The sequence below is a fragment of the Panthera uncia genome, chromosome D2, assembly GCF_023721935.1.
Source record: "Panthera uncia isolate 11264 chromosome D2, Puncia_PCG_1.0, whole genome shotgun sequence".
Taxonomy (NCBI): Eukaryota; Metazoa; Chordata; class Mammalia; order Carnivora; family Felidae; genus Panthera; species Panthera uncia.
The window spans coordinates 62,454,314-62,473,418 of NC_064818.1; the positions used below are offsets into that span (position 1 = coordinate 62,454,314).

General features: G+C 43.0%; 1 protein-coding gene across 1 annotated transcript in view; it reads right to left on the reverse strand.

The window, feature by feature from the left end:
• Positions 1 to 490: 490 nt before the first annotated feature.
• Positions 491 to 19,105, reverse strand: part of LOC125933157 (VPS10 domain-containing receptor SorCS1) — a 236,252-nt gene continuing 217,637 nt past the window's right edge. Inside the window, exons 24-26 of the mRNA XM_049646013.1 lie at positions 5,966 to 6,071; positions 5,683 to 5,843; positions 491 to 3,861 (exon numbers count right to left, since the gene is read on the reverse strand). Of these exons, the coding sequence (XP_049501970.1) occupies positions 3,797 to 3,861; positions 5,683 to 5,843; positions 5,966 to 6,071 (332 nt within the window). The 3' untranslated portion in view covers positions 491 to 3,796. The remainder of the gene's footprint in view (positions 3,862 to 5,682; positions 5,844 to 5,965; positions 6,072 to 19,105) is intronic.

Here is a 19,105-nt window from a genome sequence, read left to right on the forward strand (position 1 = left end):
GCATGCATGGGGACGCTGAAGCTTTCGTATGTGAAAGTCTTTGATCAAGGTCACACAGCTGGCATAGCCAGAAGGAGAGCTCCACTCTCCTAATTTCAGGGTGGGAGCCTCTTTTATGCTGTCATCTGGGTCTTTACCACTCCCCGGGTTTTTCAGGTCATTGTGTCACATGGAGGTTCGCTCCTTCAGTAACTACAAGATTTTAAACAATTTGAGTGGGTTTGTCCCATATTAATAAGTTCTAATTTTGAACTGAATATAATGAGCATGTTACGCATTTCAAAGTAACCAGTTTGGAGTGATTTTTAAGTAGAATCATGTACTTTAATAAAGCAACAACATTATATAGTCAACTATATAGAATTTAGGTATTTGTACTCTCCTTCGTTAGCAAAAATGAAAACCAAGCAAGCAAGCAAACAAACAGAAAAACCCTTGGAGACTGTGGTATTTAGTCTATTGTCACATAGTTAGCCTTAATAAAAATCCTATAGCTGCATCACTTGTGTATCAAGACTGAATGTCACAGTTGGGTTCGAGATAAAATACACTCCTTGAGGCCAAGACTTTAGAGACATTATCTGTTTAATAAATATGATTGTAAAAGCAATAAACAAGAGCAATTATACATTACACTACATAGTATTTAACAAAAAAATACATCAAAAAAGTCATTTGAAAATTAGAAGTAGTTCCGATACTATAAGAAAACTTTTTTTTTTTTTTTAAATTGGCTTCCTATAAAAATAAGTTGGCAAATGAGGGATTTCAATGCTCAGTTGGAATCCTGGAAAACACAGAACAGCTGCCAAACACCCCATTGCTCTCAAAGTTGCTGTTTGGAACTTCTGAAAAAAAAAGCAAGGCAAACCTCTGCATTTTGGACAGTGAATCCAATTAGGAATAAGGCGAAGGAGAAAATGTTGGCTGGGTATTTCAGGGTAGAGCATGCACAGTTTGCCCTCTGGGAGTTTTGGAAAACATCACAATATCAGATTTTTAGCTTGCCCTGAATTTTCCCTTCCACGCCCATCCCTCGCCACTCACTCCTCTGGCCCACCAAACTCCTCACTGTGTTTGCACCTGCTGTTAGTGAGTAGGTAGGCACTTGGGTCCCTCCCATTTGTAGGCTCTCATTACTACGTTCTCTTTGGGATTGAGCTGGAATGGCAGGGTGCAGAGGTTCCCAAACTTCTGTGTGCATCACAATAACCTGAAGGGCTGGTAAAAACAGACTGCTGGGCCCCTAGCCCCCTGATTCAGTAGGACTTCAGTAGGGGGACCCCAAATTTCTAATAAGTCTGAGGTGATGCTGATTCTGCTGGTCCAGGTACCACACTTTGAGAACCATAGAGCTAGATTGTAAGAATAATGAGGTCCACTCTGAGCAGTACCTAGCCTCACTAATCTCCTACAGGTGGGAGGGAGCTTGGAGGAGAGGCACATGAAGACCCTGGAGATGCTCACTAGAGAGCTGGCCATCTGTGATCACTTTCCAAAATGCCAGGCATCTCATGTCTACCTCGATTTTTACTTAGGACTTGCAAGCCCATCCTTCCCTATGTTTTCTCACGTAGTCTTTTCATGTATCCCTTCAATGAGTGGTTTTCTTAATACCTACTCTAGGCAAGGCACTGTGCTAGATTCAGAGGGTTTTTCCATTTCTCATAATTTTCCAATTAAAATTACTTGAACTGCAACTCCAAGGACCCCCTGTGCTGTTTTGAGGGAGCCTCTTTTGGTTTCCCAACATTTTGTCTTCCAGATTAAACTTGGGCGGCTCCAACTGAAGCGGATCGATGAGGATGTGTCCTATGGGATAGGAAGCCTGGCAGGTTGGGGATCAATTGAGTTCTACAAACAGATGGTTGCCGCAGGCATAATCCATTTCCCAGATCCACACTGGGCATCCTCAATCACAAAAACTTCTGCTTGGTTAACTTCTGACTGCAGCTTTGTCACTCTTCTCCTGCCCAGCTACATAAGGGCAGGGCTCCTCAAGACCTTTGGGACACCCCCATTATCATTGGGACCCTGTTATAAACTGTTACTGGCCTGGGAACATGGCCAAGAAGGAGGCTGCTCCCTCTGAGTGGTTTTTCAAAACTGCTTTCTACTATATTTTAGAGTGGGCTTTACCCAACTCATAATCCTCCAAGGGCTTCTGCTGGACATGCTTCTGTGTCATTCTTTCTCTGGTGATTCTTTCATTATTGCCCTGGGCAAACAGGGATTTTTCATGCCTTGAGTCATTCTGCTTTAGTTAGACATCTACCTCCTCCCCTTGAAGCTTATTAATTTTTCCTTTGCCAATACTACGATACTCAGAGATCAGAGATCACACATGTGAAATGTCTGGGTTCCTTCATAACCAAAATTGCATCCTTATGTAAGACAAGACCTCCATATGTTCTCAGACTTTTTGATACTCTTCAATATTAAATCCATTAACCTGCTTCTTCTTCTCGTTAAAATCAGTTTTATTTTACAAATAGCTTTACTCTACGGTGAGAGAACAAATACTGGGTAATAGCAACCATTACAGAAGGAAACTGCCCTGCCACACAGTAACATGTCAAAACATTTCTCGCGAGAATATTCTGGAATCTGCACACGAGAGATTTTTGTTAAGGTGTGAGAATACCACTACGCATCTGTCTGCTTTCTTTTCCAGTGTACATGGCCAGGTCTGAATTGTTTTGCATGTACCAACTCTTTCACACACATTGCATGTTTCCAGGTGAGAAAAGGCAAGGCTATTTGCAAGAGGCAGGTTCTCCAGGAGGAGACAAAGGGTACATGGAGCTGAACCCTGCAGGGCAGGACAGCCTGGTCAGTGTGTAGGGAAGCTGGCATGCTGACGGATCAGAAATTTGAATGTGACAAGGGCAAGGTTGGCAGGCGCCAGGCCAGTATTTAGGAAATACCGAGGTTCGTGTCCAGAATCTTGCAACATGTTTGGGAAGAAAAAAGTAGGGGGACTTGAAAGACCACTTGGAAACTGGAAGGAAGAGGTACAAAGACATCAAGAGGTCATGATCACACATGGATAGCAAACACATGGGGAGGCCAGACGACGGGTAACTGGGATTCTCTTTTCTATGTTGGTTGGGGCGAGAGTAGGGAAGCTGCAAGGGAAAGCCTGGGTGAGGGAAAGGTCCACTTCTCACATGCCTGCCCCCTGCCTGCCTGCATCACTCTGCCTGAGTATATGGAACTTCAACTCGCTTCTTCATCCCTGTGGCCATACAGAATGCAAATAAGCAGCCCTGTGGTCACCGCTGGCCAACAGGGCTACCAGAGATAACTGAGAACAGAAAAATGGCAGTAAGGAAAGTGGAACAGAGAAACAGCTCAGGGTTTCACACTCCTGTGCATGTCTTTGTGTCTTATGAAAGGGGCTGGGGTGGCTAATCCACCCGTCAGCCCGTAGAGCTAAAATAGCTGTTAAATCTAGAGCCAAGAATATTTCCAAAAACACATGCAGATTTCCTTGGCCTCTATATGTTATGAATGTTCTACAAACACGACCGATCAGAAAAAAGAGAGAGAGGGAGAAAGGGGGAGGGGAGTGTTTTTTCCATTAAAATAGAGCACCTGTACACTGCCCCTCCAAGCATGTTCTCAAGGTATTGTCCACATGCACAGGCTTAAAGCTAAAAACCCTTGTTGTCTGTGTCTGAAGAATTAAAAAGTCCCGATGCAGTGAGTGTTTGTTTGTTTGTTTGTTTGGATTTTGATTGTTTTTATTTTATTTTTTTGTTTGTTTGTTTTTGTTTTTACTGGCGTCCTCCATTCAAACATTTACATAGGTAGGGATTTCTTTTGTGCTTTGATTCTCAGCAACTATGGAAATACTTCCTGGCAAAATAGGAAACAGAACAACAAAGGAAAGAAAAAAAAAACATAAAGTTAGTGGTCATGAAGGATGGTGCACTTGACAAGAGCGAAATTCTTTCCTGATCGGCAGGTCGCCTGTAGCCTTTGGGGGTTTTCCTTAAATTGCAAATTGCGCCCCAGCAGATCCCCGCTTTGGCGTTGAAGGCGGAGTGGCGTGTCTTGCTCTTTGCAATCGGAGAGATGAGTCACCAGGTTGAGTAGAAGGGGAGGGAGGGGAGGGTAAAGCTACTCTCCTAAGAGAAAACGTGTAACACTTACTCACTTAATGACACTGGAAATGGGAAGGTGTCAGAGACTGTGCAGTGTGCTGCCGGACGCTCCTGGCGAAGGAGGGATCGCCACTTTAATAAAGTCAACGGCGCTGTGCTTCATACCCCGTGGAAATGGGATTGAAAACCAAATGACCCACAAAAATGCGCTTACAAGCTTTAGAAGTAAATAGACAGGGTGAATGCTTCTCTGGACTTAAAGACAGAAAAGCCTTTTTCTCCTGAACCTAAAGCAATTACACACTTATCACCCTGTCTCCCCAAATAAAAGAAAGCACGCTCTGAAAACTGGACCCCAGTTGTGGCCACAGTTGTCATTATTACTTCTGATACAAGCCAGTCACTGCACTGAAATTTTCCCCAATACAGCCAAGAACTTTTCCCCCATCCATTTAAAGAGAGGGCTATGTTTCCACTTAGATGTTCATTTCGTTTTCTAAGTAGCAGATACAAAATCCTAGGCAATGAATGGCCTTCTAGAAGGCTTGGTATTCTGACATTAGAGGGAGGCATGAATGGTTAAATCATAATTTATCCACCCTGGGCAACAATACAGGATCTAGATGGCAATATTACAACGTCAACTCTGGATTCCTGATGCCAACTCCTGATTCCTGGCAAGCCATGGATCCCAATGGTGGTTCCATGGGTCTGTCGACCTCCCTTGGCAAGTTTCCTCTGCCACAAATAGTAGGGTTCTAGACCTAGCTGTTGGGATTCCCATGCTTAATTCATAGGCAGAGAGACAGAACTCTACTGATATAGAGTAAGGTCCATTTTAAGACTTCTGATAGGGGACAGGTAAAAATGAGGAAAAAATCTGCTGATCTGCTCTGTAGCAGTCTAGCCCTCCAGTGGTCTCTTTCAGGAAACATCACTCCTGGAATGTTCTACAAATTTTATGCCTCTTGTCCTCAGAATTCCCAGGTTCTGTGTTTCCTGGAGGACAGTTTTTAGATGACTGCCAAATTAAAAAGAAAAAAAAAAAAAAAAACAAAGAAACAAAAACCCAGGGTCATCAGCCCAGTCCTCCTCTATCATGTCACTTCTCTACAAGTATTCTGGAGTAATATTTCCTCCTTAGAGTTGTCTCTAGGTGAGGCTGTCCTGCCTTACCCTGTCACTCCATAGCCTGCTCCTCATAAGCTGCCTGGCCCTCCAGATGACCAGATCCAGCCTCTGAGGCCCATCCTTCTTGCACATTGTTAGAATAAATGCTTTGCTCTTTGCCCATGAACATTTTTGGAGCCCCATATTTTAGAGGAAAAGTTTTTGCAAAAAGAAGAATAAAGTCACAAGAGAGGGAGAAAAAAAAAACTACATAGGAGCAAGAAGCCTTTTTTTTTTTTTTTCTTATTCCAATGGGAGGAAGCAGGGAAAAAGACATCTTAGCTGTTTCTCTCAGGAAGGTTAGAGCAGAAGAAAGTGGTTACGTCAAGCCAGAAAGGGGTTAGGCAGAGTCAGCCATTAACTACCCAGGCTGAACAGCTGAGGGCTACTGGGAGTCATTTACCTATGAGCTGGGAATCCACCTTCTCATCTATCAGTTGGCCAGGCCTCCTGAGTTCAGTCTGAGGGATATGGGGCCTGCTTTCAGTGGGACTGACTCGACTGACCATCTCTCGTTCTTTCTCATTTTGCATCTGGGCATAAACATTAATCCCCGGGATCTTCCTAAAACATTAACAGACAGCATCATGGCTATGCATGGGAGACGTACATCGCAGCATTTCATGCTTCTGAACCTGTCAGGGAGAAGGACAGGGGAGGGGAGACATGGACGGAAGGACACGTACCTTTTAAACTTGTAGATGACGAACACGGCCAGCCCCACAAACACCACTGAGAGCAGCATCAGCATGGCAGACCCACTGTGAGTTGGAGTGAGGTCCACCAGCGGGGCTAGGGGAGAATACAAGGCATGGTCACCGGCAGAGATGGGGGCACGCCTGGCTCTGTAAGAGGCTCACAACTCTCCCCACAGAGGCATGGTGAGTGCCAGGAAACCAGGTGGAGTCTGCACACAGATGAATGTCACACAGCTGACACGTAAGGGGGGCATCGGAGCCTGTCCTAGCCCCTAGGATGCTCCAGCTGGCCTATTTAAGAAGTGCAGTGGATGACTGGAAACACAGACCCTGGAGCCAGACTTTGGGGATTCCAGACTGCTCTCCCACGTGCTGGCTATGGGATTCTAGGCACGTTATTTCACTCAACAGGCTTATGTGGTGAGATGAGAACAGCAGTACATATCTCACCAGGTTTTTGTAGGGACCAGTTGAATTAATGTACGTAAAGCACTGATAACAGTACTAGACACGTATTAAGTCTTCTGTAAGTTCCACAGTTTATTACTACTGCTGCTATTATTTTTAATCAACACCTATAAGACTATAATTACTACACTTTCCTATACTCTCGAATGCAAGCTTTCCTCGCACTAAGCAATGCACATCCCCAGAAAAACCAACAGGGATATTTTTATGAATTATCCCCACCCCCCTCTGTCTCTGCAACCATCATGTGAGACAAAGAACTAGAGAGTAATGGAGCATCCTTATATCTTCTGCACACAGGAAACGGATGGCTAAGTGAGTATTTCACAAAATCAGCCACTGTGATGCAGGCAGGGGGGTGTATGATTCAGGGTCGTCTGTAGAACTTCCCAAAGCCCTGACAGCTCATACCAGGAAAGACCAGCCTCTCAGATGCAGTGAGTTCTCCTCTTGGACCAAACAGATGCATTTGCATCCATAAAAGTCCTCCAGCCCTGAGTTTGCTCTCAGAGCGTAGCATCTCTCTCTCTACCTCCAAGTCCTCTGCAATCTTAGGGTCAAATCTGTTTGTGCTTTAAGGGCTTTGTTTGCAATTAATTTTCAGTCTCTCAAAAACTGACATTTGAAAATATAGCGTAGCTCAAGCATAAAAGCCAAACCACATGCACACCTTAGAAGCCTGGATGCTGACCTTTATCTTCCATCATTTAAGTCAAGTCTGGTAGTCAGAAATGTGGGTGACCTTCAAGCACCATTTCCCGTGGCTTTTCTCTGTTGAGAGCCAAGAAGGCAACCTTCTCATCACCCGGGTACAAAGGTTCAGGAACTGGGGACTGTATACTGACATTCTCCAACAAGACGCGAGGAAGCCTCTGCTCTGTCTGGTTATTGTACGATTGAGTTCCAGCCACTCAGCGCTACTGAAAAGCCATGTTCCGGACACCAAATCGTTTTGGTGGGAAATACAGGTCAAGCCCTCTTTCTCTGAAAACAGGTTTAGTTGTTGTAGTAGAATCAGCTTTGAGGAAGCAGGCAAATTAAGCAACCCCTGTGATTCTCTCTCCTGTGTAAGTCGAGCAGCACTTGTGCTTGTGGTGCCCGTGGGTGAGTCTGTGTGTGAGGAGGCTGTGGTGAGACAGCCAAGGCCAAGGTGCTTCCGGGTCAACATGAGAACATGAAAGTGTCTTTCATTCACTGAGGCAAACACAGTGCCATCAGCAAAGGAGTCCAGAAACACTTGAGAACACACACCAGAATTGGCAGGCTGTCCCTGGAGAAGAGGCCACCTTTTGTTTTTCATGGACATTATCATGACTGACTCACACAAATGGAAGGCGGGGGCAGTGTGACCTCTGCTGAACAGAAAAGAACAGTGAGGCTCTCACTGGTTCATGTCGTTCCAAAGGACACAGAACCAGGAAGTGGAAGTACTAAGCCTTAAACCTGAGCCCTATCCCAAACACACACCTGGGGCAAATATCAGCGGAAGATACCAGAAATTTAAAAACATACATCTTCTGTCTATATACCAAGAACTGTATCTTCTATATATCTATGGAAGAACTACAGTGTGAGAAGCAAATTAAGTGGCTCCAGCTAAAATATTATCAAGCCTTAACAGGACCAATTAGAATCACAGAGCATGCACTCTTACACTTGGGTGACATATATATGTTCATACAAATGGTATGTGTGTGCATGCGTGCATGGTACATGTGCATAGAGAAACGCGCCCAGCACCTGGCTTCAACACACATCAATCCACAGTCAACATTATTTTATTTTTCCCCATCTATTCCCGACAACCTCAACTGTTGGGTTATTCTGAAGCAAATCTTAGCTATCATATAATTCCATCTGTAACTCTCAAAGAGAAGGTCTTGCTCTGTCTTGACATTATCACAATCGTGTCATCACACACAAGGAAATAAAAGTGGGAAGATACTTTATAGGTAATCCTCTAATGCAAACCCTTAGCTTGACAGGGAACACATGCAGGTTCAGGCAGGGGCCTCTGTTTAAGACGGTTTAGAGGCAGGTTAGCTGTATGAGGAAACTTCTCCTTCCTAGCTGCATGCTTTTTCACAAGCAGCAGAGATCAGTGCTATGCAGTTACCAGGAAGGATACTGGTAACTGCTCGAAAAGGCTGGCATTTGGAATAAATGGAAAAGTAAAGAGAGGAAATTGCTTCGGCCAGGCTCTCGCTAGCAGAGAAAGTGTGTGTGTGCACACACACATGCATACACACACACACACACACACACACACACACACACATGCACACACAAGCGCGCGCGCGCGCGCGTGCACTCCCTTCCCTTCCTCATCCTCTATCTCCACATCACAGGCTTAAATCATTCAATTCTAAATCATTCCTCATTAAATCATCATTCGTAAATAAGCAGCAATAGCACTGGTAAGTAATTAGCAAAGTATTTTGGGAAAATGAACTTCTGTAATCTGAGTTCTAAAGTGCATGCTGTCTGCTGCCCCCATCTCTGCATCACTTAGCAGCATGTGGGTGGTGGGGGGGGGGCAGCAGCAGGCAGAGCAGGGACAGACTGGACGCCACTGCCCTCTGTGTTCCGTGGCGCTGCTTGCTGACCTGGTTCGGGATATAAACGGGCCTATTACTGCCGCACAACAGCAGCTGCATTATCTTAGTTTGCCTAATACTTAGGTGCGTGTGTGTGTGTTCTGCTGAGGAATGAAAACTTGTGATAAATGGGTTTTAGTTTGTTGTGTGGAATTAGCATAAATTAATCCCTCTCCAGTTGCAGCCTAAACAAGGTAGAAAAGGGAAAGAACGTGCTGAGCAGTTTATTTGCCATTATCCACACACAGAGTAAAAGCAGGGACATGTCCGTTCTGTAAGTGAGTCCACATTTTCTAAGCCTGGGTGCTGGCTCACATTGTTTCTGAAATCCTGCGAAGACTCAGAAGTGCACTGAATTATGTTCTATTCATGAGGACCTAGGCTGATTATAGTAATGGCATTGCTTATGAGGATAACAAGTCTTCCTGTGAAAAGTGAACGATGTATATAGGGTGTGCTAAATAAATGGTCATGGCCTATGTGCGTGAAAGCAATGTCAAAACTCCATGTCTGGGGTGAAGAAATTGATTATAGTCCCTTTTTGGTACCAGGTTCTGAGTCTGGCACTTCTGGGCTTAAGTGACTTACCCTGAACCTCAATGCCATCATCTACATAATGGAGCTAAAACTAAGTGCTTGTTTTAGAAAGTTGTGAGGATAAACCAAGATGGAATTTTTATAGCACTTGGCATAATACCCAGCACATAGTACGCGCTCAATGTTCGTAACACTGTCCTGTCTTTGCTATTGTATCCCGAAAGGGTCTTCTATAGAAAACAAGCCTCGATGGATGATGGAATTAATCATGCTAGATAATTCTGAAAATTCCCCATCTTAGAAATTTGCAATGTTCATCAGTAATTAAACTTTCACAGCAGTCCTGCAGGAAAGAAACTCATTGAACTCTACCATAGTGTTTCCCAAAATCATATGGCCAAAGACCCTTTGCAGACCTAGGTCCCATGCAACATACTTGAGGAAGAGCTTCATACTGGGTACCACCTCCCCCTTTGCTACAGGCTTGCCCCTTTGTTTGGTCTATTTCCATGTTGTAAATATGGTGGCATCAGCCGGTGAAGCAGTGCTAGAAATCCTTAGTGCTGTCTGTACTCTCGTCCTAGCAAAGGGACTCTCTTGGAGAACTCCTACCTGCACTCTGACCCTGAAACCCTGAACTACATTTCAAATTCATTTGTACATTTCTAATGCAGGACTTAGTGCTGTCAAGAAACTCACAAAAGCAAGTTTGCCAAGCTTTGATTTTCTTTTTGACTCTCCTGCCTCCAAAGCAGACCTGAGCTGGGCTTTAGTAACATGCCCAGATATCATGAAATCCATGTGATCTGAAATCTCTTTTCCAGAAATTAAGGTGATATGGAAATGGTACAAAGATAATCTAGAATGCAGAAAGAGCAACAGGTTTTCATTTACAAAAACACTTTTTGTTTCTGTCAGTTCAAATCCAAACCCAATCATGAGAGCCATAAGGACTGCCATACTGTAATGAGATAAAGCCACAATCCTGGAGGCCTAATGGCCAGATTGTGTGAGAATTCCAGGGAAGGCACTAATGCCTAGTGAAGCATTGCTACTATTTTTAAATTGAAGATAGTCTTCAGGAACGTCCAGCCATAGAGTTTAGGTCACTTGGACACGTAAGGACAACTATGGGTGACTCAAAGACAAAACTTATCACTGTAGTTGACAGACAAGAAGAGAAAGGTGTATTTTCATTTTCTAGGGTTGAAAGTTCCAGGGTTGAAAATCTTGCTTACTTTGTAAAGTGTTTCTCAAAGTATAAATTTATAGACTACCTGAATCAGAATCACCTGGAGAATGTGTGAAAATGCAGTGCCCTAGGCTTCACCTGAGAAAAGAAAAATCCGTATGTCTTTGAGAATCGATCTCAGAAAACTATATGCAACATGCTACACAGGTCACTGTTGTGCCCAACAGTTTGAGAATACTGCATGCAAGGTCCCACCTACTATCACTCATAAAACATCCAGTCCTTATCTTTAGAGTGTGCCTGACCTTTACATTCTCTGGGTCACTAAAATAAGACAAAATAAAAGACATACCCCTTGATTGCTAAACGTAGCTTAACCTCATTGTAACTTTGGGAGAGCTTGTTAAACTACCTAAAAGCATTTCCAATCTCCCCTAAGAGAGTGGGCAGCCTTGTGGAGATTGACTGTATTGCTGGATAAATTCTCTACCCATCTTTGTATCCAAGCCCTCTGAAATTTGAGTTTGAAGCTTTTTATAACAAGAGGTGAAATCTGTTTCCTCACCCCTTGAATGGGGGCTAGTACTACAACATGATATGGCCATGGAATGAAATGGGAGTGAAAGTGTGCCAATGTGAGCTTCAAGGCCCCTGCACTTTTCCTGTATCTCTTGGAATCCTGTCATTGTCATGTATAAACACACCTAGAGTAGCCTGATGAAGCATGACAGATCACATTGACAAGGACTTAGTTCTAGAGCAGCCTACAGCCAGCAGACCTGGCACATGGGGCAGCCCAGCTCACTAGATTCAATAATAGAAGCCACTGAATTTCTGGGTGATTTGTTATGCAGCAATAGCTTACTAATACCTTCTATCTTCAAAATTCCTCTCTACTGGTTAAACACCCAATTCGTAATTCTTTTTTTTTTTTTTTAATTTTAATGTTTATTTATGTTTGAGAGACAGAAAGAGACAGAGTGTGAGCGGGTGAGGGGCAGAGAGAGAGGGAGACATAGAATCTGAAGCAGGCTCCAGGCTCCAAGCTGTCAGTACAGAGCCCGACGCGTGGCTCGAACTCACAAACCGTGAGATCATGACCTGAGCAAAGTCAGATGCTTAACCGACTGAGCCACCCAGGCGCCCCACCAATTAGCAATTCTTATGTTTGGGTTCTACATTACCCAATTCTTGCCACGGAACTCTGCTCCCACGGGCAGACTGGTGGGACATAAGTAAGATAACCATAACTATTCTCTTCTAAACCAGAACACTTTACTGATGAAAAGGAGTGCTCTTAAAGCTTACGCACACACTAGAGATACAACCCAGAGTACTCCTGTTCACCTCTAGGTAGAAGAAACTTAGTGTCTAAAAGGTAGCTTGTCCTAAGTCTGGTGTCTTCTCTGTATATTATGTGTGTTCTCCTGCCTTCCATTTCATGCCAATCTCTCTATGTGCCTCTCTATGTGCCAAGACTATGTGCCTTGCCTTCCCTTTGGGGAACTGTGTCTCCTGCATCCTAACTATTATTTCTATTTCCAACCTGATGCATATCTGTACCCTGTATCTGAACTGTTCATATGATCCCTCCCCCTGACAATTTTCCACCTAAGAGTTTCTAGAAACATCCTCAGGCCAGGCCAACTCAGGCCAGTTACCATGTAGACATTTAAGGCTTTTTTTTTCTTTCTTTCTTCTTCTTCTTCTTCTTCTTTTTTTTTTTTTTTTTTTTATGGGGCCAGAAACATCTCAGGAAAATATGGTGAAGAAAGAATCTATTAGAAGCTAAAGAGCAACTTCAACGCTGGCCTCTGATATATTTATGAAAATAACACATTCATGCAATCACATTGGGGAAAGGAGTATGTTTAGATATGCTGGCACCCGTTATTACCTGCCATAAAGCCATAGTGGCTTAATAGTTGCCGAAAGCCACTGAATCCACACGACTGTGAAAAAGCCTAAATATTTGCAGAGGACAAAAAGCGTTTATTTGGGGGAAAAATAGAAGAAGGGAAAAATACTACTAGGATGACTTTACTCACAAAGATTTGTGAATGATAACTGTGTAGATAACAAGGCAACCGGAGACTAAAGGGATGGATGAATTTATTGGCTGTGGAAGAATTTCACTAGTACCAATTTCATCCCTAAATGGAAAATGTTATTGCAACAATTTATTTCACTTTACAGTTCAGAGCCCCACAACTCCACAATATGGCATCTGCATCCATAATGATGTGACTTAGATGATATTGTACTTTCTAAAGCTTCTCAACTGATGCTAATTCCACCTTCAAGTGGAAAGTCTCTTTCTCAATGTGAAACTGTTGCGCACAATTCATGATGTATCCTGACCTAGGCTGAAATTCTGGTTCCTTACCCCCTCCCACATTTACTCATAACATATCCAAGGGTAGCAACTGAAGCCCGGAAATATTAATTCTCTAATATCTCTGCGATAGTTATCTTTTTATTACACCTAAAAAAGAAATTGAACCAGTCAGCAGCAACGATGGAGGCCAAGATAACACAAGATAACAGTTTTATTAAAAACCCACACATATCCTTGACAAAGGACAGCTTTCCTAAACCTAAACAGCTTCAACAAGGCAACTGCTAGACAGACAGGATGGGATGGGAGTAGTTTGTATTAAAAAAAAAAAAAATATATATATATATATATATATATAAAACCTGGAATTTGAGGCTCTTCCTTTGAGCAATATTAACCTTTCACGTTTTTTATCATCTGCATCCAAAACTCTGGAGGAGCAGTGACCCCGCTGGAAAGCTGAGGGTAGAAGATCACCCTGGTTCTCTAACGCATGCAAAAAATACAGTGAAATGCAGAGGCATCATTTTCTGCTCACACTAGCACATTAATAGTATCTAGATAATACAATTTGTTCAACTTTCATAAAACTCATGGCTATTCAATTACATCTGCCACTAAGATTCTAGTTCATACTTTAATCATTTTTCAACTGCCTCTCGGCCACAGCTCTTGGCTGGCCTTTGCCATTCATCTAGATAACGGATATAGCAGATCTCAGATTCACAGACATGTTTCATTTTTCCCCCCTTCCTCCCACTGCCATCTACCCATTCTGCCAATTAGGTTGGCTCCAGATATGCGGAAAAATTAGATTTTAATGTTTATTACTAATTTCCTCCTACACTTAATATCACAGGCCTTTCTTTTTTAATGCGTGCTTCTGTTTTAGTGGATGCCCTGAGCTATAAATCAGATTTATTGCTGGCGACAGACACGCACATTCCCTTGTTATACAGATGGAGTTGTGTCTGTAAAGTGCTCTATGGGAGTGGTTGGTGAGGCTGGGGGAAGACCTGGCTGTATACACATCATTTGGGGAACTTGTTAAAAATGCACATTACCAGTATCACTCCTTGGGATTTGATTTATGTGCAGCAAGACCTGAACAATCTCTACTTTTGGGAAGCTGTCTAAATAATCAGAAAGCAGAGTTGGGTCAAGAACAGATGCTTTATAACTGGATTCGTCTACACTGGCTGATACAGAGTCTTTCCAACCATACATGTTTCCAGGGAAGGATCAGTTCCAGCACTTCTAGCTCTTGTAGGTCCTCTGTGTGGCAGCCACACCACGTAAGTTTCAGTTTGTTTGTCCAATAAGTCATTCCTGTGAGATGCAAATCATCCCCGTGGTGCTGTTGTTTGTAATGTAGTGTGAATCAATCTAGTTAGGTTTTCTGTTCTCAAATAAAATAGTACCCCTTGCTTGTTCAGCCTTTAACTTCCATTCTCATGCAGAACCTCGTCTCTTCTACCTTGAAAGAATCAACGCATTTTTAAGCTGTTTTCCCCCACTCCCATGGCCAAATATAATCACTGAATTTACTCATGACTGTGGGTTCTCACCGCAACAAAGATACAGAGTTTGAAATAGCTTTAAAAGATTTGTACCAGCAATTAGGGCTTTGATCTATCCACTGTCAGCAGACCCCTCCTACCCAGGAATCGGCTATAAGGTGGTTGATTCTAGCTCTGAATTGAATGTGCAGCCTGCTCCTGGTCTCACCAGGGTATCAACCTTCTATTTCCAGCTTCCAGGTAGAGTTTTCCACTCATCTGCTTTATGATATCAAACCCGACATGAACCACTGATCTTTGGCAACCAAAAAAGAGGCTCCTACTTCTAGGGCTCCATCTCTATCAGATAAGTTACCATCTCCTGCCTCGTGGGTTGAAAACATCTTCTAAAATGTGTAAAAAAATGTTGTTAAAAAGAGAAAGCTTATTGACTGTTGCCCAAATTTATTATTTAAAAAAATCCTTCTTCCATCTGCCCTTCTTTCCTTTTCCATATGCATCATACTTTGCAATTTCAAGGATGCATTATTTAGGGTTTTCTCACTAGCAAGCATGGGTGAGGAACAACAAAGGTTGTAACATAAATGGAGTATCAAATAATGGCAGATTTGATTTCCCTGAATTTATCCCTCTCTCTTGCCTCTGTTCATAATTTTACCTTCAGTAGATATATCAATTAAGGATATTTAAGGATATATATCTAGATACCCCAAACCACATCAAATTATGCATCACTTTATACATAAACCACACAAAGTCACCTTGCTCTGCCTCTGCTCAACACAGCCCCTCAACCTGGCATGCTTATTTTCTCTTTGTTTTGGTGAATCCGTATTCAATCTTAAAGCTCATCTTTATTGAACCTGGCTGCTGCATGGAATACTTTTCATCTTCTTTATTTAGAATTAGTAAAGCTTCCTGCAAATCACTGTTGTGCCTCAGGTTCAGCCAGTGTGGACTGAGTGAGGCTCCTAGCTCATCTCACATCACCAGATGAACCAAAGGTTTAAAGGACTAATGGCAAAGTAAGGCACAGTGTCACTTGAGGAATAAGGTGATAAATCTGAAATGGACCTCGCCCTTGAGTAAATTCCAAGTATGAGGGGCAATGAGAAAAACCGCTGGCATTTTAAGGATATCTTCTTAACAGCTTAACTTTGTCTTTTCATAAGCACCAACAGAGATCAAATGCTCTGCATCTGATTTGAAGCCTTCCTGTGAGTCTTACTGGAAAAACTCTCCCTGGGATGACATCGTAGCTCTTAAGATGTGGAAGAATGTAGGTAAATAAAAATAATACCAAGGAATAATAGAAGGCCAGGGTAAAACCATGGATGAGAGAGAGCTCAAGGGAGATGTCACAAAAGATGTGAAGAAGGTCTGGTTTGACAAGGTCAAGATAGTGCAATCTAACGTGTTGACCCTGAGCTCTGCCATGAAGTGAGGCACAGTGTGACATGGGAAACACTCCTGCCGGTGACCAGGGCAGGGAAATAGGGCTGCTATGTATACTTGGTGCAGTCTCCTTCTGGAACAGCTCTCCTGCCAGTCCTTCTCCTCTCTAGGTTTCCTTAATCTGGGACACAGAACTCTAATTTTTCTTCAACTTTCTCATTTCCCACAACGTGGATATAAACAATTATAATGCCTCTTGAAGGGACGTGTGACATAAGAAAAACACAAAGATGTGCTTTCCGCAGACACTTATTGGAGAAGAGAAGGCCAGGTCTACCTCACCAGTTATTTGTTAAGAGGCAGGATGTCATGGGACAGATTCACAATCCAGTAAACTGAAGCTAAAGGTTCACTGAGGGAATGGGATATTGAATATATCTCTAGTGGTTATAAATTATTTACACATCTAATTATTTATAAAGGCAATAGTTATTGAGCACCTGATATGTGCAAGTTCTCTGTTAGGTATAATGGTTACCATCATCACTAGACAAATATAGATTTAAAAAGTCCATGTGAGTTGAAAGAAGGAATAGATGATATCCTGGGTAAAAGTCTCTAGAAAGACAACCATGCAAATGTTGGCATTGATTTAAGTCTTAAAAATCAAACAGACTTAGGAGATGCAGAGAGGTGGTGAAGGTGGTAGATATATTCTAGTTGAGAACAGCATGAGCAAAGGTATGAGTCAAAACACCAGCGTTCTAGTCCGGTACCTGGCTTGATCGATTTCTACTCCTTTTTCCCCACTCTCTGGGTTGTTGCGGAACATCATGGCCTTTGTCCACTAAACACGGCTGCTTTCATGTCTCAAAAGCCAAAGAGAGCCACTCTGGCCACAGCCCTCCCTCAACTTCTTGTTAATAGTCTCATTCTCTCCCTACTCACATGCAATTTCAAATCCCTTTTTCCACAAAGAGAATTTCAGAAACCTAGCTGTCATGAGTGGCTGAGCTCTCAAGAGGAAGTGAAAACAAACGGAGAAGCACAGGAGTGGCTAAGAACAAAACACGGACGGCGTTCAAAGTTTAGCTCGGTGTAGATACCAAAGCTAATGAATTCCCAGGTAGAACATGTAGGGGGAAACAGCCTAAATCCAGTCTCTAATGACATCCAGACCTAGAAGTGCTTACCTTGTGTTCCCATAAAAGCAAACAGGGAACTGAATTTGAAAAACAAAATAAGGCCAGTAAATTCCTGAAAGGAGACAGTTCTTTTTCCTTGGAGACAAACCAAATTATGCACTGCCTCTCTCACCAGCAACATACTCTGGCTCAAACATTTTTAAAAGAAGCCTGCTGAACATCTGCTGGGCAATTAATGGAATGCAGCAGTGTGCTGGAATGGTCCCTAGGAAGGTATTAGCTATCCTGCTTAGGAGACATGAAATGTTGCAAACAGTGGTCCTTTTTCCTTTTTCTTCTTTTTCAATTTTTATTTCCTCCTGCCTGCAGGGGGGATGAAAGGCAGGGAAAGGGAGTGAGGTAGACATTCTGCCTCAAATACTCTTCCTCACGGTTTTCCTCTTTCCCCCAGGGACCTTCGGCCTTCTCTTCCTAGCCACCCAAACAGGAGTGTGCTAATTTCAATTTAAAGAGTCTCGGCAGACACAATCTGCTACTCTGTTCGAACAGTTTACAACATCGAATGGCCAGGGCTAATTTAGGAGCGATCTCCAATGGGAAACTGATCCATCACACGTTTCACTTCCTCGTCACAGTCATTAAAGAGAGCACACCTCAACCTAAATCTTGTCTTTTGCAGTCAAAGTGAGGCCAAGAGTGATGTTGCACCAGTTCTAATGCAGTGATGGGGAACATGGCCACACTCAACACAGCAAGTCTCCAACTCCGTTATTCCATCAGCCCTTGACATCCTCTTCCTTTACTCTTCAAACTGGAGCTGATTATCTACATAGAAGTCTACATCTACTCCAGTCACTGGGCCAGTCATAATTGATCAATAATGCCACTTGATCAGTGTCTGGAAGTCATCCTGTCAAAAGGCCCTACTCTCCAATCTAACAGAGAAGAACCCTGAATAAGCCACAGTGGTTGGAAGTCAAAGACTTCTTCACTCTCTTCCAACTACCTAGTCTAATATTGGGGTTTTGCCTCGAACTACATTTTTCTTTTTTTCTTTTTAATTTTTTTTAACGTTTATTTATTTTTGAGACAGAGAGAGACAGAGCATGAACAAGGGAGGGGCAGAGAGAGAGGGAGACACAGAATCTGAAACAGGCTCCAGGCTCTGAGCTGTCAGCACAGAGCCCGACGCGGGGCTCGAACTCACGGACGGTGAGATCATGACCTGAGCCGAAGTCGGACGCTTAACCGACCAAGCCACCCAGGTGCCCCGAACTTCATTTTTATTTTATTCTCTTAGTAATCTTGCATCATATAGATCTATATTGCAGGAAGTTCTTCTTCAAATGTCAGTGCGCTTACCTGAGCACCGGTAACATACCTTCCTTTTGCCACCACTTCTTCCCAGGGATCCGCCCCCCAAATTCCCAGTGGTGGAACGAACTATAGACATTAATTGGATACATTTTCCAGATCCTCCCAACTTTGCATTATTCCTTGCCTGCTGGAACTTACACTAGTGTAATTAACCCTCATGGTTATCAGGAATGGACTTTCTTTCCTATCTGCAACTATGAATCCCACATGGATGCTTTTGGATGCCTTTGCTATATAGGTTTCCCTTGGCCAAGCTGTGGCCAAACCAGTTTCAGCTAATTGCCCATTTCTTTGATCCCTATTTTTCAGCCTGATCCCAGCTCTACCAGTTGTCATTACAGGAAAGCCTCCTCAGGTAACATTTAAAATAAGATTTCGAATTTAGCAAAATATTCTGAACCATCTCTGGAGTGTGATGTGATAATCAGTTAAATAAAAGTCAGGCACATAAAGTAACTGCTAGAGTAGAAGCATGGGAGGAAGCAAAGGTGGAAAATGCAGGTGGCCTCCAGAGCTGAAGGAGTGGGGTTAGTTCTCTGCCTCATTTAACCGAGGACAG